General features: G+C 57.0%; 7 protein-coding genes across 7 annotated transcripts; 4 read left to right on the top strand and 3 right to left on the bottom strand.

Moving 5' to 3' along the window:
* Window positions 1-1,370: 1,370 nt before the first annotated feature.
* Window positions 1,371-1,851, top strand: BO82DRAFT_369831 (uncharacterized protein; the record flags this gene model as incomplete). Its single annotated transcript, XM_025637187.1, has 3 exons — window positions 1,371-1,588; window positions 1,673-1,740; window positions 1,823-1,851. The coding sequence occupies 3 exons, from the start codon at window positions 1,371-1,373 to the stop codon at window positions 1,849-1,851; spliced, it is 315 nt and encodes a 104-aa protein (XP_025486093.1).
* A 288-nt stretch (window positions 1,852-2,139) lies between these two features.
* Window positions 2,140-3,447, bottom strand: BO82DRAFT_359663 (uncharacterized protein). Its single transcript, XM_025636624.1, has one exon. It carries the CDS (start codon window positions 3,423-3,425, stop codon window positions 2,337-2,339), a length of 1,089 nt encoding a protein of 362 aa, XP_025486092.1. The 5' UTR covers window positions 3,426-3,447; the 3' UTR covers window positions 2,140-2,336.
* A 1,228-nt stretch (window positions 3,448-4,675) lies between these two features.
* Window positions 4,676-6,499, top strand: BO82DRAFT_323131 (arylsulfotransferase family protein). The gene is made up of 3 exons (XM_025632787.1): window positions 4,676-4,815; window positions 4,880-5,008; window positions 5,067-6,499. The coding sequence occupies exons 1-3, from the start codon at window positions 4,714-4,716 to the stop codon at window positions 6,348-6,350; spliced, it is 1,515 nt and encodes a 504-aa protein (XP_025486091.1). The 5' UTR covers window positions 4,676-4,713; the 3' UTR covers window positions 6,351-6,499.
* A 1,104-nt stretch (window positions 6,500-7,603) lies between these two features.
* On the top strand, window positions 7,604-8,368 carry BO82DRAFT_369828 (uncharacterized protein; the record flags this gene model as incomplete). The annotated part of the gene is made up of 1 exon (XM_025637186.1): window positions 7,604-8,368. One exon carries the CDS (start codon window positions 7,604-7,606, stop codon window positions 8,366-8,368), a length of 765 nt encoding a protein of 254 aa, XP_025486090.1.
* A 72-nt stretch (window positions 8,369-8,440) lies between these two features.
* On the top strand, window positions 8,441-10,269 carry BO82DRAFT_11084 (MFS transporter). The gene has a single exon (XM_025629811.1). It carries the CDS (start codon window positions 8,625-8,627, stop codon window positions 10,128-10,130), a length of 1,506 nt encoding a protein of 501 aa, XP_025486089.1. The 5' UTR covers window positions 8,441-8,624; the 3' UTR covers window positions 10,131-10,269.
* Window positions 10,270-10,770: 501 nt separating this feature from the next.
* On the bottom strand, window positions 10,771-11,334 carry BO82DRAFT_243388 (uncharacterized protein; the record flags this gene model as incomplete). The annotated part of the gene is made up of 1 exon (XM_025630809.1): window positions 10,771-11,334. A coding segment is annotated over one exon (564 nt), but the record flags the coding sequence as incomplete, so codon positions are not given.
* Window positions 11,335-12,459: 1,125 nt separating this feature from the next.
* BO82DRAFT_297582 (MFS transporter) lies at window positions 12,460-14,207 on the bottom strand (the record flags this gene model as incomplete). Its single annotated transcript, XM_025631953.1, has 4 exons — window positions 12,460-12,597; window positions 12,647-12,760; window positions 12,824-13,936; window positions 14,004-14,207. The coding sequence occupies 4 exons, from the start codon at window positions 14,205-14,207 to the stop codon at window positions 12,460-12,462; spliced, it is 1,569 nt and encodes a 522-aa protein (XP_025486087.1).
* Window positions 14,208-14,613: the final 406 nt, after the last annotated feature.

The raw sequence follows: 14,613 nt of genomic DNA, 5'->3' as shown, positions 1-14,613 counted from the left end.
CCTAAAGGACAATAGTCAGACGTCGACCAATGCCCCCATAAAATAACTTACGGAGTCATGAGCGGTGACTAGCCTGATCTCACCCTTAAGTTGTGAAAATCACCATATCACTCCTTGGATAGTGGCCGACACGTCTGGAATGCTTGACAGAATGAGTAGATGACTGAGATGGTGGGGACTCGGTCCGGAAGTGTGAGCCGCTGATACTGACACTGCCATTGACAACAGCTCAGCTTATCTGGATCCAGGGATCCAGCTTCATGCGATACTGCGGGGCATCGATCTTGGTGATCTCTGGACGGAAAGCCTTGGCTCGAGGTCTAGAGATTCTGGACCGCCCCAGACTGGGCCGAATCCGGGGCATCCGGGGCGGACTTCTTGGCGTCTTGTCTTGGCTGGGAACAGACGTTCGTCCCCAACGGTGGAACGATTTAGATTTGAGGCGATGTGGGGACCTCATAACACGGGTATGGAGCTGAAGACACGAACTACCTGTGTCTAGATTTTGGGCTCGTGGCAGAGTGAGTAAATTTGGGTGCTGTTCTATTGTCTTTGATCAATGTCGGTTGCAGGACTCGAAGATTAGTTAAACCGTCAATTAGTTGATGAAGGTCATATACTTAGACCCTAGATAGAGAGGTAGAGCGGGACCCTTTTCTCAGACAAATTGAGCGTACAGAAGCTTGGGATTATCAGCCTGAAACTTCGGCAACGGTCTTGTCGTGAAGAAATCATGGTTTTCATACCTCTAGCGCCTACCATATTCTCTGAGGTTATGAAGAACTCGTAAGCGATATCCAAGTGTTGCACTAAGATCATTGCAGCTTGTCTGCGCTTGTAGGTTCCGCATTCCTTCAAACTCAGATGCCTGACACCTGCCGCGGAAGTCGGTGCAAAAAAGGGTTATTCTTGGACATTCGTATTCCACACTTCATTCCGGGGAGAGCTCGTCGCCAGCCACAATAGATCACCCTGCTTCCAATTGCTTGGGCTCTGCAACGTGTACTTCCTTGGAGGCAGTGCTGGCTGGGGGTTTGTGATGGGGTTGAAGCAAGGTCTGTGTTCCCGTGTCGTAGACCCGGATCACTGGGTTCGATACGAACGATCGAATGCCTAAAAGCGGATACGAATAGACCCGACGTTAAGAACCAGGTTAGATGGGGATCTAGACTGAGCAATTCAGGCCATGGGAGGTGGCTACCAAGACCTAAAGATATCAATGGTATTGGATTTCGCCTCAGTGAGGTATAAAAGCCTCGAGTAACCCTAACCTCAGAAGACAAGAAGAACACAGCACACAATACCATCATCATCACCACAACAAAGCATTCTACTCAGAACCAAAACATCCCAACTCCTACTCCTTCACCATGAAGTCCCCAATCTACCTTCTGACCGCACTACTGCCCCTGACCCTGGCCCTACCCTCCGCCGAAGAAGCCGACGTCGACTCCGACGACATCGACGTCCACCTTGCGGCCCGAAAGTCCTGCAAGTCAAGCAAGCAAATCAACTACTACCAATGGCCCGTGGTCCAGACCGGAAGCTATCAGGCGCAGACTAACGTTGATTACCGGTGCAAGTGGAGGTACGCTGCAACTCTCCAACCTAGCAAACCCCATCCCCCTTTCCCCCTTCAACCTGCCTATACTAACACGATGATGCTCTGCAGAAATGGCGACTGGTACAAGACTGGCAAGGGTTGGTGGGTGCGGGGAAGCGATGTCCCCAGCAATTGCAGTATGTTTACCCTTTGCGATGACCCGTTTACCCTAAATGTTGTCTGTTAAGAGGATACTGTGCTAACGTACTGTACCACCAGAGAGCGGCCTGCCCACCTGCAGCGTCTGAGCTTGAGAGGCTTCAATGCTTGTTTTGGATGGGATTGCACCCTCATATCTTTTTCAGTTGTTTCGTGTAGCAAATTGATTGATGTTTTTTCGACAGTAAAACAGATAATGACAAATGAAAGCGTTATGAATTCGGATACTTTGGGTTGCGTTTCACGGTGAACCTTGTCGTATCTGATGTACTGACTCCTACAAAGCTCAATAAAAGCGGCTCATTGCTATGCATAGTGTTTCTAACTTACCCCTGCGACCATCAGATCGGTGTGTGTTGTCTATAAAACAAACCGCAGCTAGCCCTAAAGTGGGGACTGACTGAGACAAGTTGAACTTTTGAGATCCGCCACAAGCAGAACATACCACGTCCCCAGCCTCATGCAAATCTGTCGATCCTGGATTCAAAGCGAGACCTTGACAAAGCAGATTGATTTCGCATCTGATAAACGGCTTGCACCACTTTCCCTACAACAACTAGTCCCCACGCTGGCATCAATCCACCCGCAACCTTCTCCGCCACAGATACTCATAATCCGGCATGGCATCCTCAACCCACCTCCCCATCTGCTGCGCCACCCGACTCCCAAACTCGTCCTCCCACTTCACCTTCTCAGCCCCGACATCCACAAAGGCGGGGGTCCGATCCTTGAGCAAGGAGGTCGACCGATTAAGCGTCGCGAGCATGACCGCCTCGCCCCGGGCGCGATGATCCTCTTCCTCCCCCGCGGGCGGCCGCCTCTCCGCCTGGTGCCAAGTGAACCGGACCTTCTCCGGATCCATACCGATCAGCTCGCAGTACTTAGCGACAATCTCCGGGTGGTGGATGACATCCTGCGCATCGAGCAGCAGCGGCGGAGGCCGTGGGTTCCCGCGACCACAGTACCAGTCGTACAACAACCTCGTCCACCGCAGCGTGGCGTGCAGCTCCAGGAACGGCTCGATCATGCGCGGCTCGCAGAAGCTCTCCTCCTCCAGCCCTTGCAGCGCGCGGTAGAAGGAGGGGAACACCAGGGCCGGGTGGCGAATGAGGAAGGTCGGGCGCCACGTGGCTAGGTAGGCGTCCGGGAGGATGGTGAAATTCTCGGAGGAGAATGCTGCGCTGCTGATGCTGGTGGTGGTGGTGGTGGCGCTGGCCTTGAGGTATGATTTGGGCACTTGCACACCCAGGCGCGTCGAGGGGTGATGGCTGCGGCCACCCGTGGCCAGGTACTGGGTCATCGCGGCTGGTTCGGCCAGCCAGAGGGTGTGCTCCTTGGCGAAAAAGACCTTGCCTTGGGTGAGGGCGGCCTGCGAGGTGGCTTCGATGTAGTCGAGGTTCTGCTGGAAGGCGTGCCGCAGGTTCGCGGTCTCGGAGGGGTCCCACTGCTCGACGGGCCGGCGGCTGCAGATTGTGTCGCGCTCATTCATGAAGGCGTCCCAGAAGAAGTAGCCGCCCCGCTCGTTGGAGACGACGTTGGGCTGATCGGGCAGGGAGAGCATCTTGACGAGTAGGTTGGAGGCCGTGCGGGGGTAGGTGATTAGGAGCACCCGGTCTGCTGGCTTGGGCTGTCCCAGGCGGTGGGCATCGTTGCTTGGTGCCATTTCTCGCGCTATGACAGGAGTGATGAGTGCCGATAGTAGGACAGATTAAGAAATGAAAATGAGAGACAGAATACGACAACTGTTCACTGTTGCTCTCTCGAAATAAATGGCTAATGTGCCTCCGTGATGCTGGAATTGCACCCCGTAGTCAATGACGCGCTACCCATTCTTCTTATTCTTTTGTTTCCTAGATCAAACGACTAGCAGCAGCTGGAGGCCAATTTGAATGGCCCCCTGGAGCATTCCAGGAAAAGAGTTCTCCACCTTGTTGCTTAGGAATGTGCATGCCATACCTCAGACCTCCCAAATCGGTGAACAGTGCTTGCGCTTGACAGCTTTTGCAAAACACATCACAATGTAACATTATCTTTATATCCAAGGGGTCGCACAGTAAGAATAATGGTTTCTTTGTCCAGACCAAAGCAGAGTTTCCGCTGTATCTCCTCGACCCAGCGATGCGGTGTCGAATCGTATGTAGCGTGCAGCACACACCCACGCTGCTGATAGATGCGACGGACACTCCCGTATTTCCGGCCGTTAATAATCACACGTCAAGCAGTCTCCGACATCTCGTTAGTGAGCTGGTTGAGATTTCCACCAACCAGTGCGTGTCCCGTGAACTCAGGTGAAGCAGGATCTAACGTTAGCCCTCGTCCCAGATCGCCGGATGCGGAAAATCAAATCCCATGCGAAGTATGGAACCGTGGATTTGACAGCCGCAATATAGACTGGGGTTGCTGTCTATTACTTAATAGACTATTTATCGTGGGTCCAGTTTCACGAAGCACAAACTTTGCTGCCCCCTCCCCCCACCCCCTCACCCTCAAATCCGTAGGTATCAACATTTTTTGGGCGCACTTTGGCTTGCAGTACGATAGTGGTGAGATGGCCAGAAGTCTCAGCATCTTCGAAAATATTTTAGAGATTTGAGGCGGCAGCAGATAACATTACTTGCTGTTCGTCCTTTTCCATCCTCTGCCGGCGCAGTGACACGCGTGCCTGACTTACAGCGATTCCAGGAGACGATCTCTCGTGAACATTGTGACCTGTTCTCCGTACCGTAGCGGGGCATAGCCGTTGCTAGAACTCAATTTCCGGTAGTCTTGATGTAATCAATGGCCAGCCTGACTCTTTACCCAGACGTGCACGAAGTGAAGCATCTACTGACGCTTCTGCCCATGGGTCCCTTATAACCCCTCTCTCTGTCTTGTCTGGGCCAATCTTTGTAGTCTCTTTGCATGGTTCCGCACAAAGGCATAGGTAGTGGGTTTGTACAGTACGCATCACCATGGGCGTCGATTGGAAGAAGAAGAAGAAGCTGGTACTGGGTTCCCTCCTAGCATTTACTACTAGTCTGGTGGATTGTGCCAATTGGGCGTCCTACCAATCTGTCAGTTGCTTCGAGCCCCGGTAGTCCCTCTAAGCCCCTGCTAACCACCTGGTCGACTGTCCAGCGACCCGACATCCGTGCTCCGATCCTTGAGATCAGCCTCAAGAATGACAGCCTCATTAGCCCAGGGTACATCTTTATTGCCCCATATTTTGGCGATGTGCCAGGGCCTTACATCTACGACACCAATGCTGTATGATTCTACCCAACCCGTCTATCCCCCCAGCCCAGCCCAGCCCTAATGCCAGCAGAATCTGATATGGAGCGGCGCCGACGGCTCCACCACCGACATCTTCCAAGACCTGCACGCCTGCGCCTACAACGGATCCGACCACCTGTGTTACTTCCAAGGCACGCAGATCGGCGGCTACGCGCGCGGACAGCATGAGATCCTGGACAGCAGCTACAGCCCGGCGGCCACGGTGCGCAGCGGCAACGGGCTCGAGATGAGCGACATGCACGAGTCCTCGGTCATCAACGGCACGAGCATGCTCATCCCCATCTACCAGCCGCGCACCGCCGACCTGACAGCCTACAACGTCCCCGCCAACCCCGGGTGGGTGATCGACGGGGTCTTCCAAGAGATCGAGATCGCCACCGGCGCCGTGCTCTTCCAATGGAGCAGCCTCGACCAGGGCATCACCCCAGCCGAATCCTACACGCCTCCCGGCCTGAACCCGGTCGTAGGCAACGGCACCAGCAACGCCACATCCTGGGACTACTTCCACCTCAACTCCATTGACAAAAACCCCGCAGGCGACTACCTCATCTCCGCGCGGCACACCAGCGGGATCTACAAGCTCTCCGGCACCACGGGCGCAGTCCTCTGGCGTCTCGGCGGCAAGCAGTCGACCTTCACGCAGACGAACTACAACTTCTCCTCGCAGCACGATGCGCGCTTCCTGGCCGAGAACGCCAGCACCACCGTGCTGTCGCTCTTCGACAACGGCAGCGACAACTACCGCAACACCTCCGCCACCTCGGCGGGGATGATCGTCGCCCTCGACCACACGACCAACACCTCCACCCTGCTGCGGCGCTACGACGCCCCCGCCCCCGGCATCCGGGCGTGGAGCCAGGGCAGCTGCCAGATCTTGTCGTCGGGGAATGCCTTCATCGGGTGGGGCAGCACCCCCGCTTTCTCGGAGCATCTCGAAGACGGCACCCCGGTGTTCTTTGCGGGGGTTGCTGACGAGCATTCTATGAATTACCGCGCCTACAAGGCGGATTGGTCGGCCGTGCCGAGTGAGCCCCCCGCGTTAAGGATGTATAGCCCTGCGGCTGGGGCGGGGCCGACGACGTTCTGGATGAGTTGGAATGGGGCAACGGGGGTGGATCATTGGAATGTTTATGCGTCGACGGCGGCGGCGCCGGAGCAGGTGGTGCGGTTGGGGACGGCGGGGAGTGGGGGGTTTCAGACGGCGTTTACGAGTTCGGCGTACCATCCCAAGGCGTTTGTGGAGGCTGTCGGGCGGGATGGGACCAGCTTGGCGAATTCGTCGACGGTGGATGTCTCTTCGACGTTGCCGGGTTGATGTGGGTTGGTGGTCTTGGGACTGGTTGTGTTGGTGGGGAGTGGGGAGAGAAAGTAGTTGAAGTAGTTGAATGCTGTCGGTGTAGAAGTCAATGTTCCAGTGTGGCGTTCTCAATTCCTGTATCCGTACGAGAACTGCACTTGGTCGACAATGCATTATGTGTTTCAATACTTGTTCTGTCAATTCTAGGTGCAATTGTAGCCGCCATTCAGGGACAGGTACTCGACTACACACATTCTCCCATCCCCGCGCTCATTAGGGCTTCCAGCCCTGCGCTTGACAACAATGCTACATTGTGCTACTGGGAAGCCTGCAGCTGTCTAGATGAAACTATCCATTGGGTGCATACCTATCCAACCCATCTAGGCTGGACACTTTGGTCTAACCATGGTGGACTAATCAAAAGTGGCGTTTATTTGGTAGGTTTTGTCTGTATCACTCGGCTGACAATGAACTCCATTGATAGCTTCCACCAGCAAGGCACCTATGTCAGATCTCAAATGTTGCGATCTTGTATTCAAGACCAATCCCGCTCTTTGTTTTCTCTCGGGTTGTTTATGGGACTGTCTTCATTGAACAAATACTGCTGAATGTTATCACGGGTAGATCCGCAATCGGTCAATGGAATGTGTACGGGATGGGAATAGATGTCTTTCCCCAGACAAAATAACCTATTCCTTAGAGTCGTCACATGGCTTGCCTTTCCCTAGCAGAACCAGTTTGTAATGAGATCAAACGTAGCTCTCCCTATTTCCACCCAGTCGATGACTGCAGACTGGTCGGTTCAGAATGACTGCCCCGACTGTAGGGTGAAGTGTGCATCCTGGCCCGGAAAGCTGGAACAGAATGCTTCGCAACCAGGACCATGTATGCAAGTCTCCATCAAAACTTTATGGTGCTGCAAGCCCACGCAAATGGCAGATAAAGCGATCAGGCCTGCTGACAGATAGATAAAGACGGTCCTTTATTTACTAGCAGTGACCCCTCACCATCAACCCACATCAACACTGTCAACAATGCGATCTTAGGCGTATACTCAGTGTATTCAGTTGCTTTGTTGTATGAAAGAGAACTTCACAGATCCAACCTCCGTGGTCCGAGCATAGGAGCCCTCAGCAAGTCTATAAATATACCTCACGCAGCCTCCCAACCATGGCCATCACTTCCCACAACATCAGTCTCAGTGACAGCAACGCAGACTCCTACACACACCACTTACCCTCAGCATTCACCGTGCAACCACCCCCAACACAATGGAAATAACCACCCCACCCAAGGCCTCAAGCCTCGCCGACGGATGGACACTCACGCCCGTCCCGGTGGGCCCGGAGACCCCACTCTCCGCCCACGGGAAGCACGAGGAGTTCTCGCACGCCATGTGGTACATCATGGGTCCCTGCCGCCAGACCGGGTGCGTGGGCACGGTGGTCAAGTACCTGATCCCAGAGGTCCTGCGGCTGCCCGGCGAGAGCTGGGAGGCGGAGTGCCTGGGGATGCTGGTCTGGCTCGGACTGCCGGCCGTGCACTGGGCGTTCCAGACGACGAAGCCGGCGTACGGCGTCGTCCGCGCAGGGACTGAGACTCAGCTGTACCGCGAGGTGGTCGGGGAGGTGCCCGCGCTGCGCCCGCCCGTCCAGGATGCCCCCTTCCCCACGGGCGAACCCCCGCGCACGATCTACCGCTACGAGTTCCAGGGCCGCAAGACCTTGGACTGGATCGAGGACGCACCGCTCATCGCGCAGTGGACGCGGATGGTCGAGAACGACCCCTCCTTTACGCCGGACAACGGGTCGGTGATCAGTACCGCCATCGCACCGCCTCGCGACGAGCTCCCGCGGCTCCCCGAGTCCCAGGCCGTCAGTTTGATTCCCGGGGTAGATCGCGTCAGATGTCTGGCTATTGCCGAGGCCATTGATGCGGCGTACAAGGCTGCGGGTGCAAAGGCTGCTGTTGGTGCTGATGGGGTTGATCTCAGTAGTGCTGATGGGGCTGATGCGAAGGGTCCCAAGAAGCCTTAATTCTTCATGATTAAAGGTACAGTTCTTGACTGTGTCCTGCTTATTCTTACAGGAGTTCAATCAAATTTCATATCTACTACTTATATTCCGTATCGTTGATCGTTTATCGCTTATCGCCTATCGCCTATCGTCCACCGCTTATCCGCTTATCTCCGTTGTCGGACCGGATCAACCAACCACCCGGCTATCCTTGCATTCTGGCAACAAACAATAATCATTTCCTCTCCACAACCAACCCATAAGCATACCGTCATCGATGGTCGCCGCTACATCATCTCCTCCCCGGTCCATCCGGCGTGCCGGGAGTCATGGGACGGAAAGAGAGGACCGCGTCGATGAGACCACGGCTCTTCTCCCGCCCAGCAGCCGTACCGACGCCGAGCCGGACCCAGACGAAGATAAGCCTTTGCCCATGGGCCAGATTCTCCTGCTGTGCTACGCCCGGGTCATCGAGCCGCTCGCCTTCTTCTCGATCTTCCCCTACGTCAGCCAGATGGTGCAAGACAACGGGGGCGTGGCCGACGCCGACGTCGGCTTCTACAGCGGGCTCATCGAGTCCCTCTTCTCGCTCACGCAGGCCATTATCATGATCTTCTGGGGCCGGGCGGCCGACCGCTTTGGCCGGAAACCCGTGCTGGTCTTCTCGCTGTTCGGCGTGACGGTGGCGACGGGCCTCTTTGGGCTGGCTCAGACGATCCCGCAGATGATCCTCTTCCGGTGCCTGGCGGGCGTCTTCGCGGGCACCATCGTCACCATCCGCACCATGGTGGCCGAGCACAGCACGAGCCACACGCAGGCCCGCGCCTTCAGCTGGTTCGCCTTCAGCGGCAACCTGGGCATCTTCCTGGGGCCCCTGCTGGGCGGGAGCCTGGCCGACCCCGTCCGCCAGTACCCGGGGGTCTTCGGGTCGGTGCGCTTCTTCGCCGACTACCCGTACGCTCTATCGAGCCTGGTGGTGGCGATGGTCGGCGCGACCGCGGCGATCTCCAGCGCCCTCTTCGTGCAGGAAACCCTCAAGCGGGAACCCCCCGCCTCCGCCGACCGTGAGGAAACGGGCGAGTCGGCCGCCCGCGCCGCCATCAGCGCGGAGCTCTCGACGTGGGACCTCCTCCAAGCCCCCGGGGTGGGGACGGTCATCTACACGTACGGGCACATCATGGTGCTGGCGTTCGCGTACACGGCGATCGTCCCGGTCTTCTGGTTCACGCCGCCCCAGCTGGGCGGGTACGGCTTCACGCCGCGCCAGATCTCGCTGCTGATGGGGCTGAACGGCGCCGCGCAGGCGGCCTGGCTGCTGCTGGTCTTCCCACCGCTGCAGAAGCGTCTCGGCTCGAACGGGGTCATCCGGCTGTGCGCCTACGCCTACCCGTTCTTCTTCCTGGCCTGCCCGGCGGGCAACGTGCTCCTGCGCGTCGGCACCGAGGCCGCCGTCCAGGTGTTCTGGGTCTTCGTGCCCATCACGCTGGTGCTGGGCTGCGGCGTCAGCATGAGCTTCACGGCCATCCAGCTCGCGCTGAACGACATCTCCCCGTCCCCGCGCGTACTGGGCACGCTGAACGCGCTGGCGTTGACCGGGGTCAGCGGGCTGCGCGCGTTCAATCCGGCGCTGTTTACGACGCTGTTTGCCCTGGGCGCCCGGTCGCAGTTGGCGGGCGGGTATGCGATCTGGGTGTTGATGGTCGTGCTGGCGCTGGGGCTGTCGGTTGCGGCGCGAGGGTTGCCAGAGCCGCAGGAGGCGCGCAAGCGGGATGCGCAGCGGTGATGGTGGAGACATAGCGAGATATTGCTCGACATCGCCAGGCCTGGCGAAAAATAAGTACATAGACACATTTATCGCGGGAATGACAGACATTGCCATGACATGACGTCGCACAATCTCAAATATGGAAGAAGCAGCTCTTCGAAGCCATACAATCATGACAAACATATTAGCGCAATCCATACAAAGACCTCATCAAAGCTATCATCATCAAGCATCCACCAAACGATCTAGCACAAACCCCCAACAGATGATCAACCAAACCACCTCACGACCGCCATCACCGATGCTCAGCCGGCAACTCCACCGGCTCCCGCACCGCGCCTCTCCCCCTGCCATCCAACTCATTCGTATAAGTAACATCCGCCTGCCCAATCTCCACGGGCACTTTCCTCGACTGCCCCATCTCGACCGGGAACTGTTGTCGGTCAACAGTGGCAGCGGCCATCTCCACGGGGCCCTTGACCTGCCCCTGGCCCAGAGAATCCCCATCCCCCTTCAGCGGCACCACAGCAGTATAGCTCCTCTTCCTCCTCCTCCACAACCACAGCCCCAACGCCAGCACGACCAGCAGAACCCCCACCGCCGCGCCGACACTAATGCCCGCAATGGCGCCTTTCCCCAGCCCTTCTCCCTGGGTGTTACACCGCCCAAAGTCGGGCTGACAGCCCACCCCACAGTAACTGGCATTCCCGCCGCACCAGCCATGGCCCGAGCAGCAATCCCCCCATTCACTCCCGATACAGGTGACCTCCTTGCTGCAGGATCCGTCCGTCGAGATAGCCTGCGTCGCTGCTGCTGTCCCCGTTGCTGTACGCGTCTCCGTACTCGTCGCCGTGCTCCCTGTCGTCGAGGACCCCTCATTCCCGCTGCAACTCCCATACAACGACTGACACCCCTGACCACAATAGCTACTATTGCCCCCACAATACCCCAGCCCGGAGCAACAATCGCCGTACACACTGCCCAAACACGTGGTGTTGCGGGTGGCCGTCTCGCCGCACGAGCCCGTCGTGCTGACCACTGGGATGGAGGCGTCGCTGCATTTGCCGTACCCCGGTTGGCAGCCTTCACCGCAGTAGGCGCTGGTCGAGCCGCAGTAGCCCTTGGCGGAGCAGCAGTTGCCGAAGGTGGAGGTGAGGCAGGTCGCGTTCGTGGCGCTGTTGGCGCTGCAGTTGCCATCGGTGCTGGTTGGGTTCATTTCGCGTTGGGGTGGGAGTTAGGGTTTGGCTGTGTGGATAGATAGGGTGTATAGGTCGGGGAGTGGAAACTCTAGTTCGTTGTCTTGGGTAGGTTAAGCTTTAGAGAACCAAACCATTATCCTGGAAGTAACGAATCTATGAGTCGAATAAAACAAAAGGGAAGAAAGAGTGAATTTGATTTTTAGGAAAGTCAAGTGGTGGGGAGAGCGGAGCACTTAAGAGGATCATCAGATTCAGGGATTAACTAACTTCAGGGTCTACTGTGTAAGGGTTCTCCTATAATTTCTGCTACTATAGCCCCCCCCCCCCAAGATGTGAAGAATACGTTAGCGCTGTCCAATGTCCATTCCATGTGGTGCGTCTCAGTCTAGCCTCTCACCCAGCCAAGCCCAGCCAAGGCCAAGCCAAGCGCCAAGTAAGACAAGTCCAGTTCCTGTCCTGTCCTGTCCTGTCCAGTCCCTGTCCTGTGGGGCTTCAGAAATTTGACACGCGAGGCTTGAGTGGGGGCCGGCCAGATTCCGGTCGACTTGATTAACCATGTGGGATGTTGAAACTGTTGACTGTTGGGGTTGGGTTCGAGTTTCTTTGCACGGTTGCATGCGGAGAATTATGGCAGGTTGACGACCCCAGTGACAGTGGCAGTGGCAGTGGCAGTGCAACTCCTGTTCAGTCCAGGGCTAGACTAACTTACCGGTAGGTCCATCCTTTCCGCCGCCGTGGGCGCTTGAGCGGGTGAGTGTTAGATTAAGGAGGATCCACTAAACTTAATGTGTGCTGGGTTCTGTACGTGGACGGTATGAGGGGCTATCGCAAGGATTTAATGGGGGGTGATTGGGTAGGGTCGGTCAGATGCCGTGAATAGCCCCCCGGGGTATTGTAGAAGGACGGACAAATCAGTGCGGTCTGGGGTAGTAACTACGTGCTGCACACTTCATCCTGTCACTGCGGATCTGATGGCTGCACCGGCTGTCCCTCATCCAAGATATAATCGATGCTTTGCGGTAGCTAAGCCACCAGACCTAACAAGAACACAACAACAGACACCCATCAAAATCCCTATGTGCATATTCCAGCCAATATATACAAGAACAAGAACCCGCCACCACCAGTCCTCGCCATCAAGTCACAATTTACTCTGCACTCGGACTAAACCGACTCCACGACCGGATCCGCTTCCCAAAGATATAGAACAAAATCGGCACCGGGAACAGGATAGCCGTCAAGCATCCCAGCAGTGTCATCGCCCAGTTGACCCCCAGGTTGTGGAACTGCACAGGTCAGCTTGGTTCATGAGTGAAGAGTGAGAACGCAACGTACCATGGGCAACGCGAACATGGGAAACCCCGCCCCAAGCCCCGACCGGAAGAAGCAGTTGGCTGCGATGGCCGAGTTGGAGTTGACGCCGTAGCAGTCGATGATATAATTCAGGCCCTAACCGTGCATGCCATTAGTTGGTTGACGAGGATCCCACAGGCAAGGAGACAGATGCCATACCTGCATGAAAATCAACAAGATCCCCGCGCCCAGGAAGCCCCCCGAAATGGCCTGGGGCACCCAGGAGATCGACGGATTGGACGTCCACCCGAACCAGAACATGCCCGCCGGCAACAACACTCCCCCAATCATCATGGGAATCAGTCGCTCCTCGGGGACAATATGCCCTTCGCGGCGGAGGACGACCTGGAATCGGGTCTTCGTAAAGGTGATGATAATCCCGCAGCCCACCAGGACGCCGCACGTCACCGCGACGAACGGCAACGCCCCGACGCCCTCATTCCACCCGCGCATCTCCTGGAAGGCGATCGGATAAGCCTCGAAGCACAGATACAGGAACCCATAGATAAAACCCATGTACAGCGTGATCAGCAGCAGGATCGGCTCGAGGAACAGCATGTGGATCGGCCGCACGAGGTACCGGTGCGCGATACTTGTCAGATCGACCGGCTCTTCCTCTGCGCGCGCATGCAGCGCCCAATTGCGCGTCGCGTGGCGCCGCCGCCGCGCGCGGCGCTGCAGCAGCACCGGCGCAAAGGTCTCGGGCACCACCAGGAAGCCCAGACCGCCAAAAAAGAAGGCCATGATCGCGGTGATGTACTCAGTCCAGCGCCAGCCCAGATGCGACATCGTGATGAACCCGCCGACGATGGGGCCCGCCACGGGGCCCACGAAGGTGCTGCCCGCGAAGACGGCCATGGCGATGCCGCGCTCCACCGGATCGAAGAAATCGGCCAGCATGCCGCCCACGATGGCCAGCGGGGCGCTGGCGAACAGTCCCCCCAGAAACCGGCACACGAAGATCGTCTGCAGGTTCTGGGCCACCGCCACGGGGATCTGGAAGATAGCGAAGATGAAGAAGCCCACGAACAGCGGGGTCTTGCGCCCGTATAGTTCGGACAGCGGGCCGAAGGCCAGCGGGCCGAAGCTGTACCCCAGCACGAAGAGGCTGGTCCCCAGGATCATCACTTCCTCCGACACCCCGAATTGCTCCGCCGTGGCCGCCGTCGCGGCGCTGAAGACGGACGAGGCGAATGTTACGGAGACGGTCATCAAACCCAGAATGATTGTGATGGTCCATTTGCGGGTTTCCGACCAGTTGGGAGGATATTCCTGAATCCGATTCATCAGTAACTATCTATAGAACGGCGGACAAGTTCGACACAAGATAAGAACATACTGGGTCATCCGGCCCGTCCCAGTCCACGATGTTCGGATCTTTCCCATCCTCGGCCGAAGGCTCTACATTCTGTTTCTCGACATCATCATGCACCACGGTACTGGACGCGCTCGAGTGGCTCGGCCGATGCTCCGACCGCTCCGGGGACGGAGACGGGGGGTAGGTCTGTGCGGGTGCGTGTGCGGTTGCGGTTCTTTCCACCATGGCCAGTGCTGCAACGATGTCGCCTGAAAGAGTAAGATGTGTCGCATGATGTGTGTCTCGTCTCTGTCCTTAAATACACCCCAGCTCTCCTCATGATGTAAAACCATCTCTCAGATTGTGAGCCTCGTTGGAGGGGCAGAGAAACGTCATAACAAATCGGGTATCGGATGCGGGTGGCAAGCAACGGTCCCCCCAGGTTGACACCGAATAAACCCACGCGAGGGTGGGTGAGGTGAGAACAGCATTGTCAACCAGGTCAACACATGTGGTGTGTAAGCAATGACCCGGCTTTGACATCATTCAGGTACCCCCAGGTGCAGTGCAGCGCCTGAGCTGTGTTGTGTTTGTGAATCAAGTTGCTGATTCATCGGCGGTCGAGACGGTGGAGTGCCGGTTATCCGGACCT

Source organism: Aspergillus uvarum, assembly GCF_003184745.1.
Source record: "Aspergillus uvarum CBS 121591 unplaced genomic scaffold BO82scaffold_101, whole genome shotgun sequence".
NCBI classification, from domain to species: Eukaryota; Fungi; Ascomycota; class Eurotiomycetes; order Eurotiales; family Aspergillaceae; genus Aspergillus; species Aspergillus uvarum.
This window is presented reverse-complemented; position numbering and strand designations above follow the sequence as displayed.

Coding starts and splice junctions, on each gene's coding strand:
- BO82DRAFT_359663 (XM_025636624.1), bottom strand. CDS start 3,425: ATGGCACCAAGCAACGATGCCCACCGCCTGGGACAGCCCAAGCCAGCA.
- BO82DRAFT_323131 (XM_025632787.1), top strand. CDS start 4,714: ATGGGCGTCGATTGGAAGAAGAAGAAGAAGCTGGTACTGGGTTCCCTC. Junction 4,816..4,879: donor ATTGGGCGTCCTACCAATCT/GTCAGTTGCTTC, acceptor TCGACTGTCCAG/CGACCCGACATCCGTGCTCC. Junction 5,009..5,066: donor ACATCTACGACACCAATGCT/GTATGATTCTAC, acceptor TAATGCCAGCAG/AATCTGATATGGAGCGGCGC.
- BO82DRAFT_11084 (XM_025629811.1), top strand. CDS start 8,625: ATGGTCGCCGCTACATCATCTCCTCCCCGGTCCATCCGGCGTGCCGGG.